Genomic DNA, 24,700 nt, shown 5'->3' with positions numbered 1-24,700 from the left:
ATCACTTGAGGTTAGGAGTTCCAGGCTGTAGTGAGCTATGATCACACCACTGGACTCCAGCCTGGCCCAAAGAGCAACACCCAGTCTCTTAAAAAAAATAAAATAACAGGAACAACATACACGAAATCCCGGGTCATATATTTCCAATACAGCTGTGCTGATCTTTTAATTTTTATTTTCCAGGAATTATGCAAGATAGCTGGTTTATCCAAAAGAAGCATAACTATCAAAAACTCAGTCAATAATTTTATGATTTGACAGTCAGTGTCATACCCTAGATTAACAAGAAAGAAGTATAATTTCTGGTTATTATTAAGTCTATAGAGTCAATCTGTAAGTGATTTAAGATCTAAAGCTTTTCTTTTTTTTTAATTCTGAAATTCACCTTAAGCACGTTTATGATTGAAAATGAGCATACTTGCAGGGATTCCACAAACCAACTCAATAAAACAACGAAATGTGAGAGTATGGTTTTAAAACAGCTACATGGAGAAAGTCAATACTCTTCCCATTTTTGCTTGAAGAAACTGATGATTAAATGTTGCTTAAAACATGAATAAATTAAATTCCTCTAGGAAGTTACGGGAACACGAAATAGTTAATCCAATTTATTTTCACTAACATAATATGGTATACACTTTGGAGGATGCTGTATCACGTGGCATGCATGATATCCTTCTTCCAGATTAAAGTTTATGGTATGTCAACTACTACCCTAGTAATCTTTAAGTAAAGATTGCTAAAACTATAAAGTATGCCTGTGAAATCCAATCCTGAGAAGTGTAAATTTAGACCTCAAATTCTTTCTACTCTACCTGCTTTTTTCCTTCCAATTGGATTAGAACTTTTTAATTCCAAAAGGGTGTTGAATTTTTTCCCTTCTTATCTTTTTTTACTTTTTTTTTCTTCAGTTGAACTTCTAATAGTATTCATGTCCAGGGTTTGGTTTTGTTTTAACATTTAAGACCATTTGTTTATTTGTTTCATAAATATGAAAGAAAAAAATTGAAAGATTTTCAGAAAAGCATAATTCAACTGATAATTATACATAAATATTTTAACAGACACATTTTTGAATCAACAACAGTCATTCAACACACTTAAAAAAAGTAATTTTCCTCAGCTCCTCCCCCATTCCCCACACCAGTCTACCACTTCCCATCCATCCCACAAGCTCACTTTGCCATATAAGGAATATATTTCAAAAATCGGAAGCAATAGATATATTTAACCAACTGTAAATATTATATACTGCTTAGGAAAAGATGTTACTCTCTGAACTTAATGATAGTCAATAACCCTAAATAAACTATAAAGATTTTTGTTTTCAAAAACTCACTAGGTTGTACTGCATTTAGTAACTGTGTGGTTTCACTAGGTTTTAATTCCTCAGTAAACAGGAATTGAGTCCTCAGGATTGTGGTTTTTGAAATTAGGGTGTGTTTAGATTTGGAGGCTGCCCAAGATTCATTCACATCTAGAAGAGAAAGCTCACTGCCAAACATATGCAATCAGGAGAGAAAAAAAGATTACATTCTAAATAAGGTTTGTATAACAAATACTTCCATCTGTTTCACAGAGATCAAATAGAACTACTTTAAACCAGACCAATGACATTTAAGCATCTGGCAAAAAGAAAGTGTGCTGTATTTATGGGAAAGGATTTAGGTTAGCAATACATTTTTTCTTCAAGAATAAGAAGTGAAATGCCAAATAAGATTGTTACTCATATATTTAATTTAAAAATTGAATTTAATGATTATTTTCTCTAGATAAAATTTACACATCCCCTCCAATGTTATCATTAAACAATTAAGGCAAAATTAAGACCAGTCCGCTATCATTCAAACACTGTGACAGACCTGAAATTAATAATTACCATTATACCAACACGATCAAGTTGGAAAGATTTCCAAAGAGGACTCAAGCCAAGTCTAAGCATGTGTGTATCACTTTTTCTTTCTAGAGACACTTTCATATGAGCAATGACAGCTACCACATGAAGTCACAAACACATGTGACAGACACGCCAGATAAGACCAAACCTCCTAAAACCTCAACCCTCCCTACCATCTGTGCCAGTTATGGCCTCTCATCCTCAGCTGACCTTACAGAACTGAATCCGAGATGATGGGCTGGGCTAAGGAGCTCATCCTTTATAGCAAACATGATGTTATGCTTTGCCAGTAAGAGGCGATGGTAGGACACTGCTGGAGGAAGCGGGCTCCTCTTCCTGACTCTGGCATGTAGTTTGCTTTCTCTGCAGCACAGTTGGTCACCGGGGTGGGTGTATAATGACATCTGAGGGTGCTCTGCCACACCCCAGCAGCATACCCAGAGTGCAGAGCCCTTTGGCAGCCTTGCAGTCCCAGCCTAGACTCAGTGACTGCTTTGCCCCCAATGCAGACACCATGTGCTGTGCACCTACATCAGCCACGACTCACCTGCACCCTGAAAATTGTTTCCTGGGCCCTCCCAACACGCACACTGTATACTCTGGGCTTCATGTTCACTGTAGATCCTAACTCCTGCATGCTTGCCCACGAGCTGGAGCTCACTTGCCCCCAGAAATGTTTCCTGCTTGCCCAGAGATATGACCAGCTATGGCCCAGGTAAACCAGTGGGCTGCAGCCATACCTTCTCCGGTGAGATCTGCACCCCAGCCTTAGAGAGGGGACCCTCTTCCAAGCTTATCCAAACTTGGATATGCTTACTCAGCCCTAGGGCGCTGTTAAAGTTATCACTACATTCTTGTAGTCTTCCTTCATAGGTTAATCATTCATTATAATAAACTCTTCTGCTTACATTAGACTGTGGTTTAGGACCCAGCTGAACTAACACTGTTGGGCTTTCTAACACTCACAGCCTCACTCTCCACTTTCTGCCTTGAGACTACTAGACTCCTGTGTCTGCCTCTCCATTATGAAGGAACAGACCACTCAAATCTAACATAACCAAACCAGAATTCTCACTTCCCAATCTTCCACCAAACTGCTTCCACATATCAAGCTAATGACAATCCATTCTTATTGCTCAGTCCAAAAATCGTGGGATCACTCTCAATTTCTTGTTTTCTCTCACAGTCCATACCCAGCCCATTACCAAATTCTACTGGCATATACTTCAAAATAATTCTAGAATATGACCACTTCTCAGCAGCTCTGCTGCATACACAGAGTTCCAAGCCATTACCGTCTCTTCTTAACTCTGAAAGGTCTCTGACACTCCACATTGCTTCTCATAGTCTCCTCCTAGTTGTCAGGGCTTCTTACAGGGGTGTCCAAGGGAGAAAACACAGTCATGGGTTCTTAGTTTCTGTTTCTGGTTGGGCCAGTAAAGCCTCTTCCTCATCCCTCTTTTTTATTTTATTTTATTTTTGCTTTTATTTTTTTTTAAGATGGAGTCTTGCTCTGTCATCCAGGCTGGAGTGCAGTGGCACAATCTTGGCTCACTGCAACCTCCGCCTCCCGAGTTTAAGTGATTCTCCTGCCTCAGCCTCCTGAGTAGCTGGGATTACAGGCACATGCCACCATGTCCAGCTAGTTTCTGTATTTTCAGTAGAGAAAGTGTTTCACCATGTTGGTCTGGTTGATCTCGAACTCCTTTCCTTGTGATCCGCCCACTGTGGCCTCCCAAAGTACTGGGATTACAGACCTCATGCCTCTTTTCTGCTTATCACTAGACACAGAAACTAAAAACCATGGCTCCAGGCTGTTAAAAGCCTGAAACAAAGCAAAACAGAACAACAACAACAATAAAATAAGGCAAGTTGGACAAGCTCTAAAACATGAATCCTTTAGCCAAAAGTCTGTGTTAACTTCCCATTTTACTCAGAGAAAAATTCAAAGTCTTACAAAGTTCTATAAGTCCCTAGAGGGGCTGGTCCCCACCAGTTTATCTCTAAGCAACTTCTACTATGATTCCCTCCCTTGAGCCATTTTAGCTGTGTGAGCTTCTAGCTGTTCCCTGAATACATCAGACTTACTCACACTTCAGATTTACTCGTGGCTTCTCTTTCTCATTTCCTGCAATTCCTATTTCAAATGACATCTTTCAAATCAACCATATTTAAAATTGTATCCACCATCCTGGGCAACATCCTTTCCCTCACATTGATTTTTCTCTTTAACACAGAATATTAAAACAAAAAAACAAAAAAACAAAAAACAAACAAACAAAAAAAAACAAAACAAAACTACATATGTACCCAATAGCCACAATAATAAATAAATAAATAAATAAATAAATAAATAAATAAATCCCTAGGAATACCAAGAAGGTGAATTATCTCTATGAGGAGAACTACAAAACACTGCTGAAGGAAATCACAGATGACACAAACAAATGGAAAAGTATTCCATGTTCATGGGCTGGAAGAATCAATATCATTAAAATGTCCATACTGCACAAAGCAATCTACTGATTCTATGCTATTAATATCAAATTACCAACATCATTTTTCACAGAACTAGAAAAACCTCTTCTACAATTCACATAAAACAAAAAAGAGCTCAAATAACCAAGCAATCCTAAGTAAAAAGAACAAAACCAGAGGTATCATATTACTGGGCTTCTAACTATACTACAAGGCTACAGTTACCAAAACAGCATGGTATAAAAATAGACACACAGATCAATGGATCAGAATAGAGACCCTTGAAATAAAGCTGCATACATACAACCAACTCATCTTTGACAAAGTCAACAAAAATAAACAATGGAGAAAGGACACTCTATTCAATCAATGGTGTTGGGAACATTGGCTAACCATATGCAGAAGAGTGACACTGGATCCCTACCTCTCACTGTATATAAAAACTAACTCCAGAGGGATTTAAAAACTTAAGACCTTAGACTATAAAAATTCCAGAAGAAAAGCTAGGAAATACTCTTTTAGGCATTGGTCTAGGCAAATAATTTATGAGGAAGACCCTAAAAGCAAATGCAATGAAAACAAAAATAGACAAATGAGACTTAAGCCAAAGAGCTTCTGCACAACAGAAGAAACTCTCAATAAGAATAAACAGATAACTTACAGAATGGGAGAAAATATTTGTAAACTATGCATCTGACAAAGGACTAATATCCAGAATCTATAAGGGACTTAAATGGATCACCAAAAAAAAAAAAAAAAAAAAAAAAAAAAGAACCTCATTAAAAAGTGGCACAGGGCAAGAACACAGAACAGACATTTCCCAAAAGAAGATAAACAAGCAGCTAACAAACATGAGAAAAAATGCTCACATGACTAAACATGCAGATCAAAACCACAATGAGATGCCATCTCACACCAGTGAGAAGGGCTTATTACTAAAACGTCAAAAAATAACAGGTGATAGGGAGTTTGTGGAGAAAAGGGAATGCTTATACACTGTTGGTGGGAATGCAAATTAGCCCAGCCACTGTGGACAGCAGTTTGGAGATTTCTCAATGAACTAAAAATAGAAATACCATTCAATGCAGCAATCTCATCAGTCAGAATATATATTCAAAGGAAAAGAAATTCTACTAAAAAGACACAGGCACTTGTATGCTCATCACAGAACCATTCACAATAGCAAAGGCATGGAATAAACCTAGATGTCCATCAACAGTGGACTGGAGAAAGAAAATGTGGTACATATACTCCATGGAATACGACAACGACATAAAAACAATAAAGTCATGTCCTTTGCAAAAACATGGAAGCAGCTAGAGACTGTTATTCTATGCAGAAACAGAAAATCTAGTATCTCACATTCACACTTACGAGTGGGAGCTAAGTCTTGGGTTCATATAAAGATGGGAACACCAGAAACTGGGGACTCCAAAAGGAGGGAGGGAGGGAGGGAAACAAGGACTGAAAAACTTCCCATTGGGTACTATGTTCAGTTTCTGGGTTACGGGATTAATGGAAGCCCAAACCTCAGCACCACTCGATATACCCTTGTAACGAAGCTGCACATGTATCCTCTGAATCTAAAATTAAAACAGATTTTAAAAAATACATACGTGTGTGTGTGGGGGGGGGGCTGGGCATAGTGGCTCATACCCTTAATCCCAGCACTTTGGGAGGTTAAGGCAAGCAGATCACAAGGTCAGAAGTTCAAGACCAGCCTGGTCAAAATAGGGAAACACTGTCTCTGTTAAAAATACAAAAATTAGCTGGGCATGGTGGTGTGCACCTGTCTGAGGCAGGAGAATTACTTGAACCGGAGGCAGAGGTTGCAGTGAGCTGAGATCATGCCGCTGCACTCCAGCTTGGGCAACAGAATAAGACTTCATCTCAAAAAAAAAAAACAAAAAACAAAAACCAAAAAGGGTAAGTATATCTATTCTAGAAAACTGTACAAATAATGACTCTTACAAATGGTTTATATCCTCTTACAAAAATTATGCTACCCTACTAAGATGACCTTTTCATGTAATAATTCTTATGACAAGAAGTATGAGTGTAAGAAATACAAAAAAGGGACATACATGCAATTATCTGGTAACAAATAAAATAGTAACTATGTTAAATTAAAAATATACTTTATATTGTACATTTGGCATTATACAATAGCTATGTTTCTGCAATTCTGGATTTATTTTGACGGTACTATAGTAGCATTTTCCAAACCATGTAATACTATTGTTTTCCCTAGATTAATAATTTAACTGAAGGAAGAATACAGTTTAAATCGTCCTCCATTTGGAAACTACCACTTTATTATGCATATATTATGGCTCTGCACAGTTTTATTTTTAACTTTAACTTATTTGATTACCTTACTTTTAACTTGTTTGATTATGTAACATGTTTTTTATTATAGACTAAGAAAACAATAGTGTTTCACTGAACCCAGTTTGAAAAACACAATACTGAGAAATGCATACTTTCAAAAATGAACAAATTTCTTTCTCAACAAAACCTAGATTGTGTATCTTGTATTAGAGAGAGTAATAAGCTCATTTAAATGTTAAGTTTTGTGCAGAAAAGAAATGATTGAATACAGCTACACAGACTATGTTGTCCAAGACGCAAAATTAACCAATGTGTCAAAAAAGAGGAAAATGTGACTAAATCACAAAGGAAAACACGATCAACAGATGCCAACCTCAAGATAACCCAGATGTTCATATTATCAGACAATGGCTGTAGGAAAGCAGCTACTATAACTACGCTCCATGATATGAACCAAAATAAATTAAGAATGAATGAAAAAATTAGAAACCCCAGGAAAGGATTCTAGGAAGACAGTAAAGTAGAAATTACCAGGGATCTATTTCCCTATCTAGACAACAATTGTACTAGCAGAATCTGTTGGCAACTTTGAGGTCTATTGTTGGGCTTACAACTTCCAAAGAAAGGCTTGGAGCTTAAATTACAGTTAACTTGGGTCAATGTCAGCCCTTAGCAGATTAGCAGCTACCTCTCCCCAAATCCCAGCCCTGTGGCAGGCAGCTGTGCATGTGCTCCTGAAGCAACCAGCACACAGCCTGCAGAAGTCAAAGTGGGCCAGCCTCCCAATCCCCTCATCTTCCAAACATAAAGGATCTGTGCTCTGATCCCTGATTACTCCTTCTGATCACACAGGTGCAAACAAAGAAGCAGGAGGCCATTGTTGAGCCTCTGTCCCCACACTGTAGCTTGCCCATCCTTATGTGGCTGAAGTGACAGCTGGAGGATTAAAAGGTAGAGCCCTCTTTTTCCTGTGATTCCTTTTTTCTTTCCCACTTTTTGGAAGCCAGACATTAAAGATTAGGACATTTAAAAGCAACTGTATATATGGGGAAAATTAGAAAGCTACCATACATGCCCAGGGAGAGATATAGGCTGAAAAATGCCCAGAGAAGAGCTTAAGTTTACACTTCAGCCTTATCCTTGGCACAAAAACTACAAAAATCCAAAAACAATAAATAAAAACAATGTAAAAACCCCAGCAAACCCTTGGGAAGAAGGAGCATGTGATTTCTGGAATTACATTATTAAATTCAAATGTCCACTTTTCAAAATAAAAACGAAAATCATAAGACATACAAAGAAGCAAAAGTATGAACCATTCAAAGGACAAAGATAAATCAATAAAAATTATCCCTGAAAAAGACCTGATGGCAGAGTAAAATCAAAGACTTTTAAAAATTTGTTTTAAATGTGCTCAAAGAACTAAAGAAAGTCAAGAAAACAATGTGCAGACAAAATGGCAATATTAATAAAGAGACATAAAACCTGCAGAGAAACAAAAAAAGAAGCTGAAAAATACAATAACTGAAAAGAACTGAAAGCTGCAATAACTAACATTTTAAAATGCACTAAGAGAATTTAAAGACAGATTTGAGGAGGCAAAAGAATGAATCCATGAACTTTAAGATGGAACAGAAAGCATCAAGTCTAAAGAACAGAAAGAGAAAAATGGAAGAAAAGTGAAGAGGACCTAAGGAAGCTGTAAAACACCATCAAGCTGACTAAATATCCATCATGAAAGTCCTAGAAGAAAAAGAGAGAAAGGGACAGAAAGGACATTTTTAAAAATAATGGCTGAAAACTTGTCCAATTTGATGAAAGATGTGAACATAAACACCCAAAAAGCTTAAGGAACTCAAAATGATATTAATCCAAAGAGACCTACACTGAGACACTTTATAATCAAACTTTGGAAAGACAAACTCAAAGAGAGGATATCAGTACCAGCAAGAGAGAAGCAACTGGTCACACACAAGAAATGCTCAGTAAGAATATCAGCAGATTTCTTGTCACAAACTTGGGAGACTAGAAGGCAGTGATCCGATATATTCAAAGTGCTAAAACAAAATAAAGTGTCCACCAAGAATTCTATATCCGGTAAAATTATCCTTTGGCTATGATGAAAAAATTACGACATTCCAGATATACTAAATCTGAAAAAGTTTACTATCACTAGATCTGCACAGCAAGAAATGCTCAAGAGAGTCCTGCAGGATGAAATGACAGGACATTAGACCATAACTCAAAGCTGTATGAAGAAATAAAGATCTGAGCACATTAGCCACTTTAATTCTTAGAATTAGCCTCTCTCAGTTGATGAAGACAAAGCAAATTCTCTGTGATCAAGAAAATCCAAAGTCCCCAAAGATCATCTGAGGCAGGAGAGCTCAGCCCCGGGGTACAAAATGCTCAGTTACTTTCCTGGGATAGGAAGGGAAATACACTTCTCTTTACTTAATTTTCTGGTTTTTTTTTGTTTTTTTTGTTTTTTTTTTTTTTGTTTTTGTTTTTTTTTTTTAGCCATAGAAAGAATAAGAACAAAAAAAATCTTGCTCTACATAGAATTATCATTCTATATTATTATTGCATAATGGTAATATAATCTTATTTTTATTTGTACTATGTTTATATCCACATAGAGCATAAAAATGTATGGAAAAAGTGTCAGCTAACATATTTATGTGAAACAAATTAAACTGTAGAAGCTTGAAACTATAATTATTAATTTTTGTAATTCTTTTGACCTAGGCTAATTTGTCTGATAGTTACATTTAGTATCAAACAAATCTGACTAGACCTACATGTTGGATCTACTAATGTGTCTGATGGATGAAAAACTAGTTTTGAAAGAGTTTTTCTAGAATGTATGACTAAGGACGGAATTTCTGGACTCATTATATTAGATACTGCAAATTGCTTTCCATTGAGATTGTACCAAATTATATTAATATAGTATATAATAGTTACTATTTTTTTCAGATGATTATCAGCATTTGATACTGTCAAACTTTCTCACTGGGGATGAAAAAGTATCTTACTGATGGCTTATTTGCATTTTCTTGCTTACTATTGAGAATACACACTTTTTCTTATATTTATTGGACATACAAGTTTACTTTTTAAAAGTTGTCTTGTTATATCTTTTGTTCATTTTTCTTTGGACTTGTCTCTTGATAAATGTAAGAATTCTTCTGTTTTCTGGATCCTGATTTTATGAGGGACCAGCTATTGCAAATTTCTTTTTCTATTTCTGGCCTACATTTAAATGTGTGTAGGTGCCTTTTAAAAAACTGAACATAAATTATTCAATTTGTAATAAAAATTATCAATGTTAAAAAAGATAAGGAATCTCAAAAAAAATTAATGAAAATTCTATAGTGAAAATTATAAAATTAGAAATGAAATATTTTCATTGGAGAGGTTGGATAAAAGAATAAAGATGACAAAAGAAAGATTAAAGTACACAATATGGTGAACAGAAAGAAAAAAATTATTGCAAAACCTAATGAACAGAGTCTCAGGGAACCTGTGAAAAAATACTCATAATGTAACATGTATGTCATTAGTAAGCCAAAGAGGAGAGAAACTGGGAGAACAGCATACAAAATAATATTTTAAGGTTGAAGGACTAAAGATTGAAAAACTCTCAAATGTGGTGAAAAACATCATTTTACAGAATCAAAAAGTCCCTCAAACTCAATCATAATACAAGAAAACCATACCTACTTATATTATGACACAACTGATTAAAACCTGATAAAAAAAATCTTAAAGGCAGCTAGAGGGAATTATATATTAATACAAAGTAACAATGATGGCAGACATATCAGTGACAATGTAGATTAGAGGTAATTGAGATATCTTTATCATGCTGAAAGAAAAAAAAATGTCAACCCAGACTTCTATATCCAATTTAAAAATGTCCTTCAAAAAATGAAGGTGAGATTAAGAAAAAACTAAGATGAAAGAAAATTCATCACTAAAAAAATGTGTTTTCAAAATATATTAAAGATACTTCCTTAGGCTGAAGAAAAATGATACCGGAGGGAAAACTTGGTCTTAACGAACATAGGAAGAGCTTCAGAAATGGGGAAATGTAGTTAAATGTAGAAAAACATTATTTAAATATGTTTAATTATTTAAAATATAAATTATAGTGATGTGGAGCTATACTCACATACAGATGCTACTCACATCACAACAAAATCATTAAATAGAGAAGGAGAGGCAGCAAAAAGTCCTAAATGGGTCAAAGTTTCTACATTTTATATTAAAACTTCAGGTAGAGTGTAAAAGGTTAGGAATGTACATTGTGATTCCTAGAACAACTGAAAAATATGTAACACAAAGAGGCACAGCTAAAAAACCAATAGAAATAAAATTAAAAACAAAACAAAGTAAACAACCCCATGTAATAAGGTAGAAAAGAATTAAAGGGACAAAAAATGACAGAACTAAATCTAACTATAACAACAATTACGATAAATGCTGACAATTTAAATGTCCCAAGAAAGTAAAGATTATCACAATGAATAAAAACACAGACCCAAACACATGCTATGAGAGATGCAATTCAAACATAAAGATATAGGAAAGTCGAAAGCCCACAGATGGAGTAAAAAATAAGCAAACATGCAAACCAGTAAGCATCAAAAGAATAGAAGAGCTATTTAAATATCAGTTAAAATAAACTTCAAGACAAACAGTATTACCAAAGTGAAGAAGAATATTTCATACTGATAAAAAGCAACATTCAAGAGAAAAAACCATTCCAAATATGCATGTGCCTAATATGCTACCTAACACTGATCTTACCAAACTGCATGGCAGTTAGTAAGCTTTCTATAACTATTTTTCAATGAAAGAAATAATTTCAACAAAATATTTCAATGAAAGAAATAATTTCAATGAAAGAAATAAAAGAGTAAAAGGAGGTAAATTATATATGTCTCTTTATTTTGTTTTCATTTCAGTCTGATGGGCAACTGAGCATGCTGTAAGAAAGGAGAGATAGGAGAAAAACTAGTACGAAGTGAGAAGAGCTCTTTGATTGAACATCAGAGGGGGTACAAAGATTGTCACAGAATTTTTTAGATAAAGAGAAAGTGGCAATGACAAATGAGGAAAAAAATGGTAAATAGGAATCAGATGGCTTAATGTTCCTATACTTGTGAGTTAGGAATCTAGGAGAATGCATGGAAAAGAAGTTGCCATCACACGTTGCCTAAATGTTCTACTGTGCTGAGCTCCCATTTCAAAGGGCTCATTCATTCTTCATGCGTTCAACCGTCATTTAATGGGATTAAACAGCAAAGAGAGCATATAAAACTTCTATTATAGTTACATTGCGTTGCTAGACCTCCCTCACCTGAACACTATGAATGAAAAGAGGTAGTCAGAATCCCAGTCCCCTTAGTAATAGCAACCATATTGGTTTCATGCAATTGGAACCACAACTTCCAGCATACCCTTGTGTGATTTGGGGTGACAGAGGAGGGACGGAACATGTAAACACATGTTCATGTCATATGGAAATGAAATTGTGGCCTGTTTTAATCTAGCTATTACATAGCTGTAAAGTAGGGGGAGAGTCTGCAGGAAGTAGGAAGGCCTCCAGCCAAGGTACGCCACAGATGTGCCTTCATATAGCATGCTGCCTTATTCCTATTAGTTATACATAAGCATGCAGTCTATTAGCAACTGAAAACACAGAAAAACTTGTTCTGCTTTGTGCACTAAAAAATAAACGACTAGTTTTAAAATCTTAGGTCCATCTTGGGTTCATCATGGTATGCCTTATCTAGTATAAAGTGAGAAGAGGAAGCTCAAGCTTCTTTTCAGTCTAGCGGACACTCAAAAGATTCAAGGTAATATAGGAAATGGAAAGAGCTTCCTTAGCGATTCAAGGGGCTCCTGGGGCGATCATGTCTGCAATTACATCGACAAGAAGGAAACAAATATACTCAGTTTGCCCTAAAATAGAACATCACTGTTTAAATGTAAACCATTATTTGAAAAATCACATATAACATGATCAGATTATTGCTGGCATAGCAATGGTTAGCTTTATTCATGGTAAAGGTATCACTTCTGAGTCTCTGCAGAAATATTTCTGTAATTGCCTTATTTTTAAGAAAGCCAGATTTCTTTTCATACTGATGTTTATAAAAAGCAGAGCATTTGAAATGTAAATGATGACTAACCATTTTCGTTTCTGTCAATTATAGTACCAAGAGGAAAAACATTTCTATTCTCAGGTCATTGTTTAATTAAGGTGTAACTGTTATGAATATTTTATACAAATCATAATGTTCAATATGGAATATAAAAATTCAAGCCATGTGTGGTGGCTCACAACTATAATCCTAGTACTTTGTAAGGCCGAGGCTGGTGGATCACCTGAGGTCAGGAATTCGAGACAAGTATGGCCAGCATGGTAAAACCTAGTCTTTCCTAAAAATAAAAAATTACCCAGGCATGGTGGCACGTGCCTATAATCCCAGCTACTTTGGAGGCTGAAGCAGGAGAATCACTTGAACCTGGGAGGTGGAGGTTGCAGTGAGCTTAGATCATGTCACTGCACTCCAGCTTGGGCGATGAGGTGAGACTGCGTCTCAAAAAAAAAAGATTCGACTAATAAGGAATTTGTAGTTAAGTGAGAAGATAAGGCATATACATATACAAAGATAACATAAAGCAAAAAATGGAGAGTTCTCAGGAAAGGAAGAAAGCAGCACTGTAAGATTTCAGCAATGTCTTACACAGACAGCAGCGGTCCCCACCCATTTTGGCACCATTGACCAGTTTTGTGGAAGATAATTTTTCCACAGACCTGGGGTGGGGGGGATGGTTTGGGGATGAAATCATTCCACCTCAGATCATCAGGCATTAGATTCTCCTAAAGACCATGCAACCTAGATTCCCTGCACGTTCAGTTCACAACAGGGTTTGTGCTCCTAGCTCCTGTGATAATCTAATACCACCGCAGATCTAACAGAAGGTGGAGCTCAGGTATTAATGCTCACTCACCAGTGGCTCACCTCCTGCTGTGTGGCCCAGTTGCTAACAGGCCACTACTGGTCCTTGGCCTGGGGTTGGGGACCCCTGATACACAAGACATTTAGGGAAGAATTGTGCCCAATACTACTTAACTCTAGGTTCTGGAGCTAGTGCTGTGGATAAAACAACTACTTTTGCTTTCCCAGGACTTATTTTTTTAATAGATATTAATCAGGAATTTGCAATATATGTATTATTGGCATATAAAGTATGTCCTATGAACTTTTGTTCAGAATGGATTTTCACGTTCCTGTACTGCAGAGGGCTAACCTGGTACTACCTGAACGAATACAATTGTGAATCACCCTCCCATGAAAAATGGTTTTGTTGACACAATGAAAGTCTGAACCTTCAAGTTTAAGACAAGCAGCAATAAACATTTTTAAAAACCACAAGTTTAACCAGCACCAGCTAGTATACTATATACTGAATGTTTATGCCCTACCGGCAATTCCATTGAAACCTTATCCCCAGCATGATGGTATTAAGGTAGAGCCTTTTGGAAGCGATGAGGTCATGAGAGCAGAACCCTCATGAATGAGATCAGTGCCCTTGTAAAAGAGACCTTAAGCAGCTCCCTCGTCCCTTCTACCATGTGAGGTTACAGCAAGAACACCGCAGTCTATGAACCTGGATGTGGGCCCTCACCAGATCCCAAACCTGGCAGTGCCTTCATCTTGGAATTCCTAGTCTCCAAAACTGCAGGAAATAAATTTTTGTTCAAAAGCCACTTAAGCTCTGGTGTTCCATTATAGCAGCCCAAACAGACGAAGACACAGGACTTACTCTACTTTCATTGAGTTAGACAAGATTCGGAATAGCTATCCAGTTTGTCATGAGTCATAAATTTATATTTTGTGATATTACTTTACTTTGAAAGTCTAAAAACTCTCAAATAAAATATTCTAAATCAGTATACAATAAACATCCCTCATATAGTTGTCTTCAGTGTTCTGTATTTTCTGGATATATTTCTATACATAAATACACCAGGTTTACATAAGACATTCATTCCTTGATACACATACACACATGTAGATACACACACATACCATGTATACACAAAATGTACATGTAATACATGTGCAAGTTAGACAGATACACACACACACCAACATCTTAAATCATTACGACCTGCTGAAAAAATTACTTTCCCCTGGTATGTGCTCATTTCTTCCATATGGCCCTCCTGGTTGGGAGAGGGTCAGTAAGAAAGCCTCAAGAGAAATGAAAACTCTCTGTACATCCCAACGGTTGTATTTTAAATACTAATTTCACTGGAACACAAATATACTAAATGCATGATTTACTTTTTCCAGGTTGTCCTTTGCATAGTGACAACTATATAATAAATCCCTCAAATCTTCCCTCTCAATCTATGTTTATGACTCAGTTTCACTGAATGCTTACGCTCACCATGCTTAATGGGTACCAATTCTAACACTTGGTCCACAGATTCTATACAATGCACCATGATAAATATTTCATCTTACATCGGTCTCAATCTCACAGGTGAGACCACCATATAACGTAAGTTTAAAAAGAACCAAACTCAAGAATGAATGAGCAGGCCTAACGCACGGTCCTCAAGGGAGTGATTGAGGAAAACCGTCTGCATCCTGCTCACCACTTGGGTCTCCCCAGAGCCAAAAATTAATTGACTTGAGACAGAAAAGTCAAGGACCAACTAAGACCATGCCCCAAAGAGCAGAGCTTAAATACCAGGCAGATCAAATGCAAGAACAGAAGACAAAAAAAAAAAAAAAAAAAAAAAAAAAAAAAAAAAAAAAAGGCACTCAAAGATATTAGACACCAAATAGGACCACACTAAGACTTTACCCTAAATATAATCAAAAGCCCTGAAAAAATCCTGCCTTCTTACTACTTGAATCAATACATTTAATGTCACATCCTAGCTAAAGACATCTCATACTGCACTCCCCAATGGCACTAACTATATTGTGCTATGGTTATTCTCTTCCAATATCTGACTCCCTTCTCTGCCACCTTTGTTAAAAAAAAAAAAGTACTACATAAAAGAAAAGCTAAATGTCCTGCCATTTGGTGAAATAAACTGTAGCAGTATAGAGAAACAGAGGCAGAATCAACGAAATCCCAGCTTTACCATAACACTAGCCATGTGACCCTGAGTAAGTCATGTAACCTCTCTAACTTTCCTCATATAAAATAGGGGTGACAATAACAGCATTTGATCACAGATCATCAGAGAAATGCAAATCAAAACCACAGTGAGCTATGACTTCACACCTGTTGGCACGGCCATTAGGAGAGAGATAACAGATAAGTGTTGGTGAAGACGTGGAGAAAAAGGTAAGCCCGGGCACACTGTTGGTGGGAATGTAAATTGGTACAGCCATTATAGAAAGCAGTGTAGGCCAGGCATGGTGGGATTACAGCTCATGCCTGTAATCCCAGCACTTTGGGAGGCCAAGGCGGGTGGATCACGAAGTCAGGAGTTTGAGACCAGGCTGACCAACATGGTGAAACCCCGTCTCTACTAAAAATACAAAAATTAGCTGGAGGTGGTGGCATATCACTGTAATCCCAGCAACTTATGAGGCTGAGGGAGGTGGAGGTCGCAGTGAGCTGACATTGTACTACTGCACTCCAGCCTGGGTGACAGAGAGAAACTCCATCTCACACACACACACACACACACACATACACACACACACACACACACACACAAAAGGCAGTGTAGGTGTTGCTCAAAATATTAAAGACAGAATTACCATATGATCCAGCAATTCTACTTCTGAATATACATTCAAAGGAAATGAAATAAGTATGTTGAAGAAGTATCTGTACTTCTATGTTCACTGCAGCACTACTCATAACAGACAAGATACGGAACCAACCAAAGGGTCCATCAGCAGATGAATGGATAAAGAAAATGTGGTACAAATACGCAATGGAATATTACTCAGGCATAAAAAAGAAAGTAATCCTGCCATTTGCAGCATAACAGATGAATGATGAACCTGGAGAACCTGCAGGGCACTATGCTAAGTGAAATAAGCTAGACGCGACAAATAAGGAATCTAAAAAATTTGAACTCGTAGAAGCAGAGAGCATAACAGTGGTTGCCCAGGAGTTGGAGGTAGGGAAAATAGGAAGATACTGGTCAAAAGGTACAAATTTTCCATTATAAGACGATAACTTCTAGAGATCTTATATACAGCATGGATGGTGATGGATGTGTTAATCTGACTGTGGTAATCAGTATGTATATCAAATCAGCATAAATATATTCAATACACACACCCAGAATGTATTCAATCTTTTTCAATTAAGTATTTAAAAATTTTAAGTGTGTATGAGTGTGTGTGTGTGTGTGGGGGGTCTGTGTGTGAGTGTGTGTGTGTGTGTGTGTGTGTGTGTGTGTGTTACACAGAACGATGCTTGGCTTTAATTAGTCCCCATATCAGTACTGACTATTGTTTAAATTATAAATAAACAGATGAATAAAAAAAAATGGGCCAGGCACGGTAGCTTATGCCTGTAATCCCAGCACTTTGGGAGGCTTACGCAAACAGATCATGAGGTCAGGAGTTTGAGACAAGCCTGGCCAACATGATGAAACCCCGTCTCTACTAAAAATACCAAAATTACCCAGGCATGGTGGCGCGTGCCTGTAATCCCAGCTACTCAGGAAGCTGAGGCAGGAAATTCGCTTGAACCTGGGAGGCAGAAGATGACACCACCACACTCCAGCCTGGGTAACAGAGTGAGACTCCATCTCAAAAAACAAACAAAAAAATACGTGAATGATCTCATATGCAATATGATTTGATTCACAATTTTTAAAACCATGAGATCACACATTTGTTTGATGTGTTCTAGAAAGTTTTGAAGTATTGTAATAAACTCCTACTTGGGCAAATTCACAACAGTCAGATCAAATGTCCTTAGAGGACCTTAAGCAAAGAGCCTGTATGTGCACACAGACATGAATTGCGTGAGTATTATAGACTCACACATAAACTTCCTTCTATTACTCACATTCTCATAGAGAGCTTGAAGGGTCTCCAGGTCAACCACAGAATTGTCCAAGTTCACAACAGCTGTAGAAAAAAAAGAAGAAGATAAATTGCTATAAGCCGCCTGGGAAAAGATGTGTGATCGTCTCAGACAACAGGCTCATGACCCAGCAGCCAGATGGCGGAGGGGCTCTAACTCCAATATTTCCCCTTGCCCCCACTGCAAAGCCTGCACCCAGAATTTCACTGGGCCAGGTATCAAGTGTTGAAGCTTTCACTTGCTCCACAAATACTCAATTCCGTGAAAATGGCCCAGGCAAAGGTCAGGGAGAAACTGTGAGGTCTGTCTTTCACGCCCTAACTGAATGAATTTGAAAAATCTGCTTAATACCACAAAAGTAAGCAAATCACTCTGGTGAATGCTACATCCCAGTATTATTCTAATAAACACTTAAATTCACCAGTTTATCTAGAGCATTTGACAAAGGTAAAATTTAATCATTACACTGATAGACTTAGTACAAAAATGACGGGTGCATTTCCTGTTATAATTCCTCAAAACGTTATAACCAAAGGATGATTCTTTGATATCGGTAGTGATGTCAGCACAGATGCTACCTTAAAAATCCATCCTTAAAATATACACTACATGGTTATACAAGGAAGAAGCCAGAGAGATAATAGAACAATCAGGAATATTTTCTTTATGCATTTGTTTGCCTGGGGAAATCTGTATTGTATTTTGGAGTAGGTGTGCTTTATTACTTGGTTTAGACATAGGTTAATAAAAATGATGCTGTGTTTTCTTCGCAGGTATTAGGTAGAAACAAGGTGAATTTGCCCTGATAGAATTTGTGCCAAGTAGCCAGTGATGCTCTTGGAAGGTTACAAATTTCAGAGACAAAAATCACGAAGTGAATAATCACAAACTAGATATATTTATTTTGATAACAGAGGCATTTACAATGTCTCATCTCTCAAAGTTTCACATGAGACATTATCTAGTTGACTCTGGCAAAACCCCAGGGAAGCATTTAAAAAGACAAGTGGGAATGGAAGAATAGAATGGATGAGAAATCTAACCAAGGTAATTTAGCGTTTGTATTTGGAGCTGGGAACTGAGCCCAGACTCAGTTCCAAAAAATATTGTACCAGGTAGAATATGATACTTCCAACCTAATAATAATCCACGATCTCAGTTTCAAAAAAAAAAAAAACTTAGGTCTGAAATACAAATCTAAGCGTAAGAGTCTCAGTCAAATCTTATTCATTAAACCATCTAAGGCACACTTATCACAAACTTTAATGTTTCAAAGTAGTAAAAGCACAGTCCTACTAATTTTGACCACATTTAAAAAATTAATTAAAAGGGATTAGCTAGTAATTGTGCTGTGATCATATGTAATGAAATGCATAAAACCTGAGTAAAAACAGCAAATTTATGCATGGAATTACCTTCTTTCGATTTGTGCAGAAACTACTTCATGAAAATCTTACAATGAATCCAAAGGTTTCTGATTTTGGAATTCATTGGCTACCTAATAATCCAGTAATTCTCTACTTGATAAGAAAACTATAAAAGAAATCCTAAGAATCAACTTGGTGTAAGATTTCAACCCCAGAACAAGGCAAAGAAACACAATAATATTATTCACAATCAATTGAAAGCTCTTAAAGTACACAATTGCCCTTTGACTTTATCCATCATTTTAAAGCACACTATTATTCCCACATAAAACTTTACTTGTGAATATTCTAAGGTTTCTCATCTTTCTATCTCATGTAACGCCATATACATAAGATCGAAAGAATATTAAGAAAGACAGACATCTCATGCAATGTCATATACATGAGATTGAAAGAATATTGTTAATAATGAATATCTTAATAAATGTCATGTGCTCCTGAACAAGTTCTCAAAGGGTCCTAACTCATGAAATCTCATTTTCCACTCTTCCACAGAAAACGTCACTTGAAAGCAACACTGTTACTGTTTCTCCACAAAATCTCTCCCTAGTTGGCATGAGAGAAGTTAACACAATTCAAATGGGAATCAGCAGTTTTCAGAACAAAATCTTCTCAGCTAAAAAGAAAGATTAAATCCTGACAGATGAATGGATGCACTGATAGAAATTCTAGATAGGAAATAAACGTAAAAGAAGTAATTAGGGGAAGATTAGGATTACCAAAGTGCTATGCTTCCTCAATTTAAAAAGCACATGCTGACATTTCAGAAATCAGGACTTTGATTAAATTGTCTATATTACTAGATGTTTAGAAGTGTCTTCCATTGAAATCTGTTCTTTGGTGCATTTTGATTCACCCCTTAAAATCTGTTCGACGGTGCATTTTCAATTGATGAAATTCTAAAATGAAGGAAATAAGATAAGCATTCCCAAATGTATTCAACAAATGTAAGGTGTTTCCTATACATCAGCGATATATTACACTAGTTTACTAGAAGGGTTAACAGTTACTTGAGTAATAATGATTTAAAGTTGGAGCTATTTGGGTGGGAATGTGCTGAATTACCCAGCCTTGAAAATCTGCAGACAACTGATAATGCACAGAGAATACAACAGATTTCTACATCATTAAGAATGCCTAAAAGGGTTTTTAAAATTATTTTTTGCTTATTTACTTATGTACTTACCTATTTATTTATGTATTTATTTATTTAGGTGGCAAAAAGATTCAAAGAAAAAAACTCCTCAGAAATTTCTTGATTCCAAATCCAAAATTTCAGCCTTGTTTGGGAGGAAATTACCTGAGTATTGAAATTTTATCAAGGTGATATAGTTCCTCCAAAGGGAATATTATTTTTACAGGATACAGTTTCCTGATGTGGAACAAACATAGAACATGGAATGAAACTAAACTAAGTTTCAATTTAAATTTTTATTTGTTGCTGCATGACTTCAAGTAAGTTGCTTTTTTATAAGCTTTAGTTCCTTTATGGGGCAGGAACAAGGAGATAATGGGAAGTATTAGCAAAGTTTTGGTTTTGGGTTTTTGTGGGGCTCAAGGGCAATAATAAGTTAAAGGGTTTGGCATGGGGTTGGTGAAGGTTACTTTCCCATGCCAACTTTTCACAAAATTTCAACTATTAGAAGATCCTTCTAGGCTGGGCATGGTGGCTCACACCTGTAATCCCAGCACTTTGGGAGGCAGAGGCAGGAGGATCATGAGGTCAGGAGTTCAAGACTAGCCTGGCCAAGATGGTGAAACCCCGTCTCTACTAAAAATACAAAAAAAATTAGCCAGGCATGGTGGTGGGCGCCTGTAATCCCAGCTACCCAGGAGGCTGAGATAGAGAATTGCTTGAATCTGGGAGACGGAGGTTGCAATCAGCCAAGATTGCGCCACTGCATTCCAGTCTAGGGGACAGAGCGAGAGTCTGTTTTAACAACAACAAAAAAGATCCGTCCTGCTCAAGTGGCCTTATAATCAAGCCCAGGGTTAAACAAGTTGATTTTTTTTTCTATTTGTGTTTTAGCTTCCTCATGTATCAAAAAAAAAAAATTCCTACTGCATCTACTGAAGGATGGCACCTTTACCTGAATGATGAGCTATCAGAATTAAACAAGAGAGCCTGGTACAGAGCTACTGGGGCTTGTTCATTATACTCTGTCTTGTTCATGAGAATTTAAATGATTAAACACAAGACTAGATTTCAGATAAACCCAAAATTTAAAAGAATATTCAGTGATAAATGTTTAATTCAGATTACTTTACCCTCTAATATTCAGCAAGGTGCCACTGTGATTACACTTCCGATTAGAGGTCAGATATCTCACACTCATTTCCTCCTTGTTGCTTTCAGACGCTGTGTAACTCCCATCCTCGCCTGGGACTCATTACAATTCCCACCCCCACTCAACCTCTGCAGTCTACAGTGCAGTTTTAATCACTTTCTCAAAAACATATACAAGTATCTTTAACCAGGAAGAATCTGTTCTGTTTTATGTGAGTGGGTTCGAGGACAGAGGTGTTGAGAGGAAACACTGATCCTTTTGTGCATTAAAAGATTATTCATTTATTTGTCAGATATGCTAACTTTCCAGGATTATAACAAATTGAGATATTTACCACTTCCTTTAAAGAACCTACACACAACCGCAGATTAATAATCACTCCAGCTTGATGTGGTGGCTCACGCCTGTAATCCCAGCACTGTGGGAGGCCAAGGCAAGCACCTGAGGTCACAAATTCAAGACCAGCCTGGCCAACATGGTGAAACCCCATCTCCAATAAAAATACAAAAATTAGCCAGGCATGGTGGTGCATGCCTGTATTCCCAGCTACTCAGGAGGCTGAGACAGGAGAATCACTTGAACTTGGGAGGCAGAAGTTTCAGTGAGCCAAGATCATGCCTCTGTACTCCAGTCTGGGTGACAGTGCCAGACTGTCTCAAACAAACAAACAAACAAACACCACTCCAGACCAAAACAGATAGCAATTCTTGTCTATGATTTTATCAAATGCCAATGACTAGATAGAGAAGTAGAAGAACATAGTAATCTTTCAGGCTTTCATACAAATTGGCTGTATGTCTTTGATTAAGACACTAAGCTTCTCTGAGACTTTATCAAGTGGGATAATAAACTTTTGTTTATAGCATATGCTTACCATGTGGTGAAAATAAGTAATTACATAGTAGAAAGATAACTCAAAAAGCCTTGGAATAATGGGTGTGATTAATTTTAAGGTGTACATTACCTGTAAACACATCGGTTCAGAAATTAGATTAAAACTAGGTGCTAGATTAAAACTAGGTTCAGGACTGAACACGGGCTTTCAATAGTTAAAAGATCACAATAGCTATTCTCATCATGAACTCCACCAGTATGAACTCACTAAGATCCAATGCTGTTTTTGTTAAACCATGCTGTTACAAAATGAAAAATGAAATGGCCTATTTTGGAAGTCAAATAGCCAGTTTCACCAGATATTTTAAATGTCTCAAAACAAAATGTCCAAACAGAAAAAGAAATCTGTTTTTCTTTTGATTTCAAGATTTTGATTGATGGTTGCATTACATTAAAAAATTAAAGAAAAAGCAATTCAAAACTACCAAGCGTTATAGACTCAACATAGGAAACAGTCTGACACTTGACTGTACACAGACAGATGTCTATCCTTGGACACTTGGTCTTTGCTATTAACTTGTTCTCTTCCATGGTTGCCTTTGTCAGCCCCAGAAATGTGGTACATGCTTCTTATTCTAACTTACTACAAATGTTGAATTACCCACAGGCTAGAGAGCAAAGTAATATATCTGTATGAATGTTTACATGATAAAATGAATCCTGTCTCTATACTTTCAAAGCACTGCATAGAAGGGAAAGAACCATATTTTAAGAGTGTGCCTCAAAAGGAACTCATTTAAAACAAAGCACTGCAAAAACATTATTAGACAAATTTGTTGATCTTTCCCATATTTTGAGTAGCCAGATTCATTAGCTCACTTTATTTGTGTAATCTCCTTTTTTAAAGACAGAGATAGAGTGACAAGGTCTCACTGTGTCGCCCAGGCTGAGGTACAGTGGTATGATCACAGCTCGCTGCAGCCTCAGACTCCTGGGTTCAAGCAGTCCTCTCACCTCAGCTGCCCATGTGGCTGGGACAACAGGCATATGCCACTATGCCCAGTTAATATTTCTATTTTAAATTTTTTTGTAAAGACAAAGTCTTGCTACGTTGCTCAGTCTGGTCTTGAACTCTCTTGGTCTCAAGTGATCCTCCTACCTCAGGCTTCCAAAGTGCTAAGATTACAGGCATGAGCCACCATGCTCAAACTATCTGTATATAATTCAGTCTGATATGATTACTCTTGTCGAATGCAACATTTTAAGTTATGGAACAGTGTTAGTACCTGCCTTACGATGATACTTTTTAAAATCAAGGCTCTGTTGGATGAGACAGGACTAGAGCAGTTTCTCAGGGCTGTGCTTGATGGCGCCTTCTTTTCATCAGCCATGAGCACTTATCCCAGCCACAGCAGTCACCTACTTTAATCTTTCCTGTGTGATCTGCTAAACTGGTGGTAAAAATGCCGCAAACCAGAAAATCGCGGTGTTTATTACCAAATGTGTTATTCATTTCTGCATGGTGAGTTACACCAAAGCTTAGGGGCTTACAGAGCACATGCGGATTATCTCGTATTTTCTGTGGGTCACAAATCCAGGTGCAGCTCAACTAGGGGCCTCTGCCTCAAGGTCTCCCATAAGACTGCAATCACGGTGTTGGCGGGGGCTATGGTCTCATCTGAAGGCTCTATAGGAAGATCCATTTCCAGCCTTACTCATAGGCTGTTGGCAGGATTCAGCTCCTCAGGCTGAGGGCCACGGCATCTCACTACTGGTTGGCTGAAAGTCTGACTTAGTTTCCCGCCAGGTGGGCTTCTCCAGAGGGCAGCTCTCAAGGTAGTTGGCTTCCCTTAGAGTGAGACAGAAGGGGCATACAAGACAGAGTCTCCTTTTCCTTGTAACCTTATTTTGGAAGTAGCATCCCATCACCCCTATTCTAGTCTAGTGTAGCCTAGTCTTTCTTCTATTCTGTGTGAGTCATGAGTCTAGCCCACATATAAAGGGTAGGGAATATCACAAAGCCATGAGTTTCAGGAGGAGGAGGTCTCCAGGTTTCATCTGAGGGGCTGCCCACCATAACCCATTGCTAATCCATGGCTCTCTGTTCCCTGGACTTCAGGTGCCAACTTGTGCTGCTCTATGGATCTCTACCTTGTGTTAATTTTATTAATGTAAATGTTTTTAATCTCCTATTAGGCTCTAGGTTGACAAAAGACATGGAGAAGCATCGTGATTCAGTGGAAAGAAAAAGTGCACTAGTCAGGAAGGCTGGGTTCTGATATAGATGTAACCTATCAAATAAGCTAAACCTCATCATTTCTATAAATAGACATCCTATGAGATAT

At 37.2% G+C, this 24,700-nt stretch overlaps 1 protein-coding gene across 1 annotated transcript in view; it reads right to left on the bottom strand.

Annotated features, from left to right (window-relative positions):
• The window catches only part of FMN2 (formin 2), a 381,705-nt gene that overhangs the window by 164,260 nt on the left and 192,745 nt on the right, over positions 1 to 24,700 (bottom strand). Inside the window, exon 8 of the mRNA XM_039464306.2 lies at positions 17,789 to 17,850. Within this exon, the coding sequence (XP_039320240.2) occupies positions 17,789 to 17,850 (62 nt within the window). The remainder of the gene's footprint in view (positions 1 to 17,788; positions 17,851 to 24,700) is intronic.

Source organism: Saimiri boliviensis, chromosome 14 (assembly GCF_048565385.1).
Source record: "Saimiri boliviensis isolate mSaiBol1 chromosome 14, mSaiBol1.pri, whole genome shotgun sequence".
Taxonomy (NCBI): domain Eukaryota; kingdom Metazoa; phylum Chordata; class Mammalia; order Primates; family Cebidae; genus Saimiri; species Saimiri boliviensis.
The sequence above is the reverse complement of the archived record's forward strand: the minus strand, read 5'-3'. Positions and strand labels throughout refer to the sequence as shown.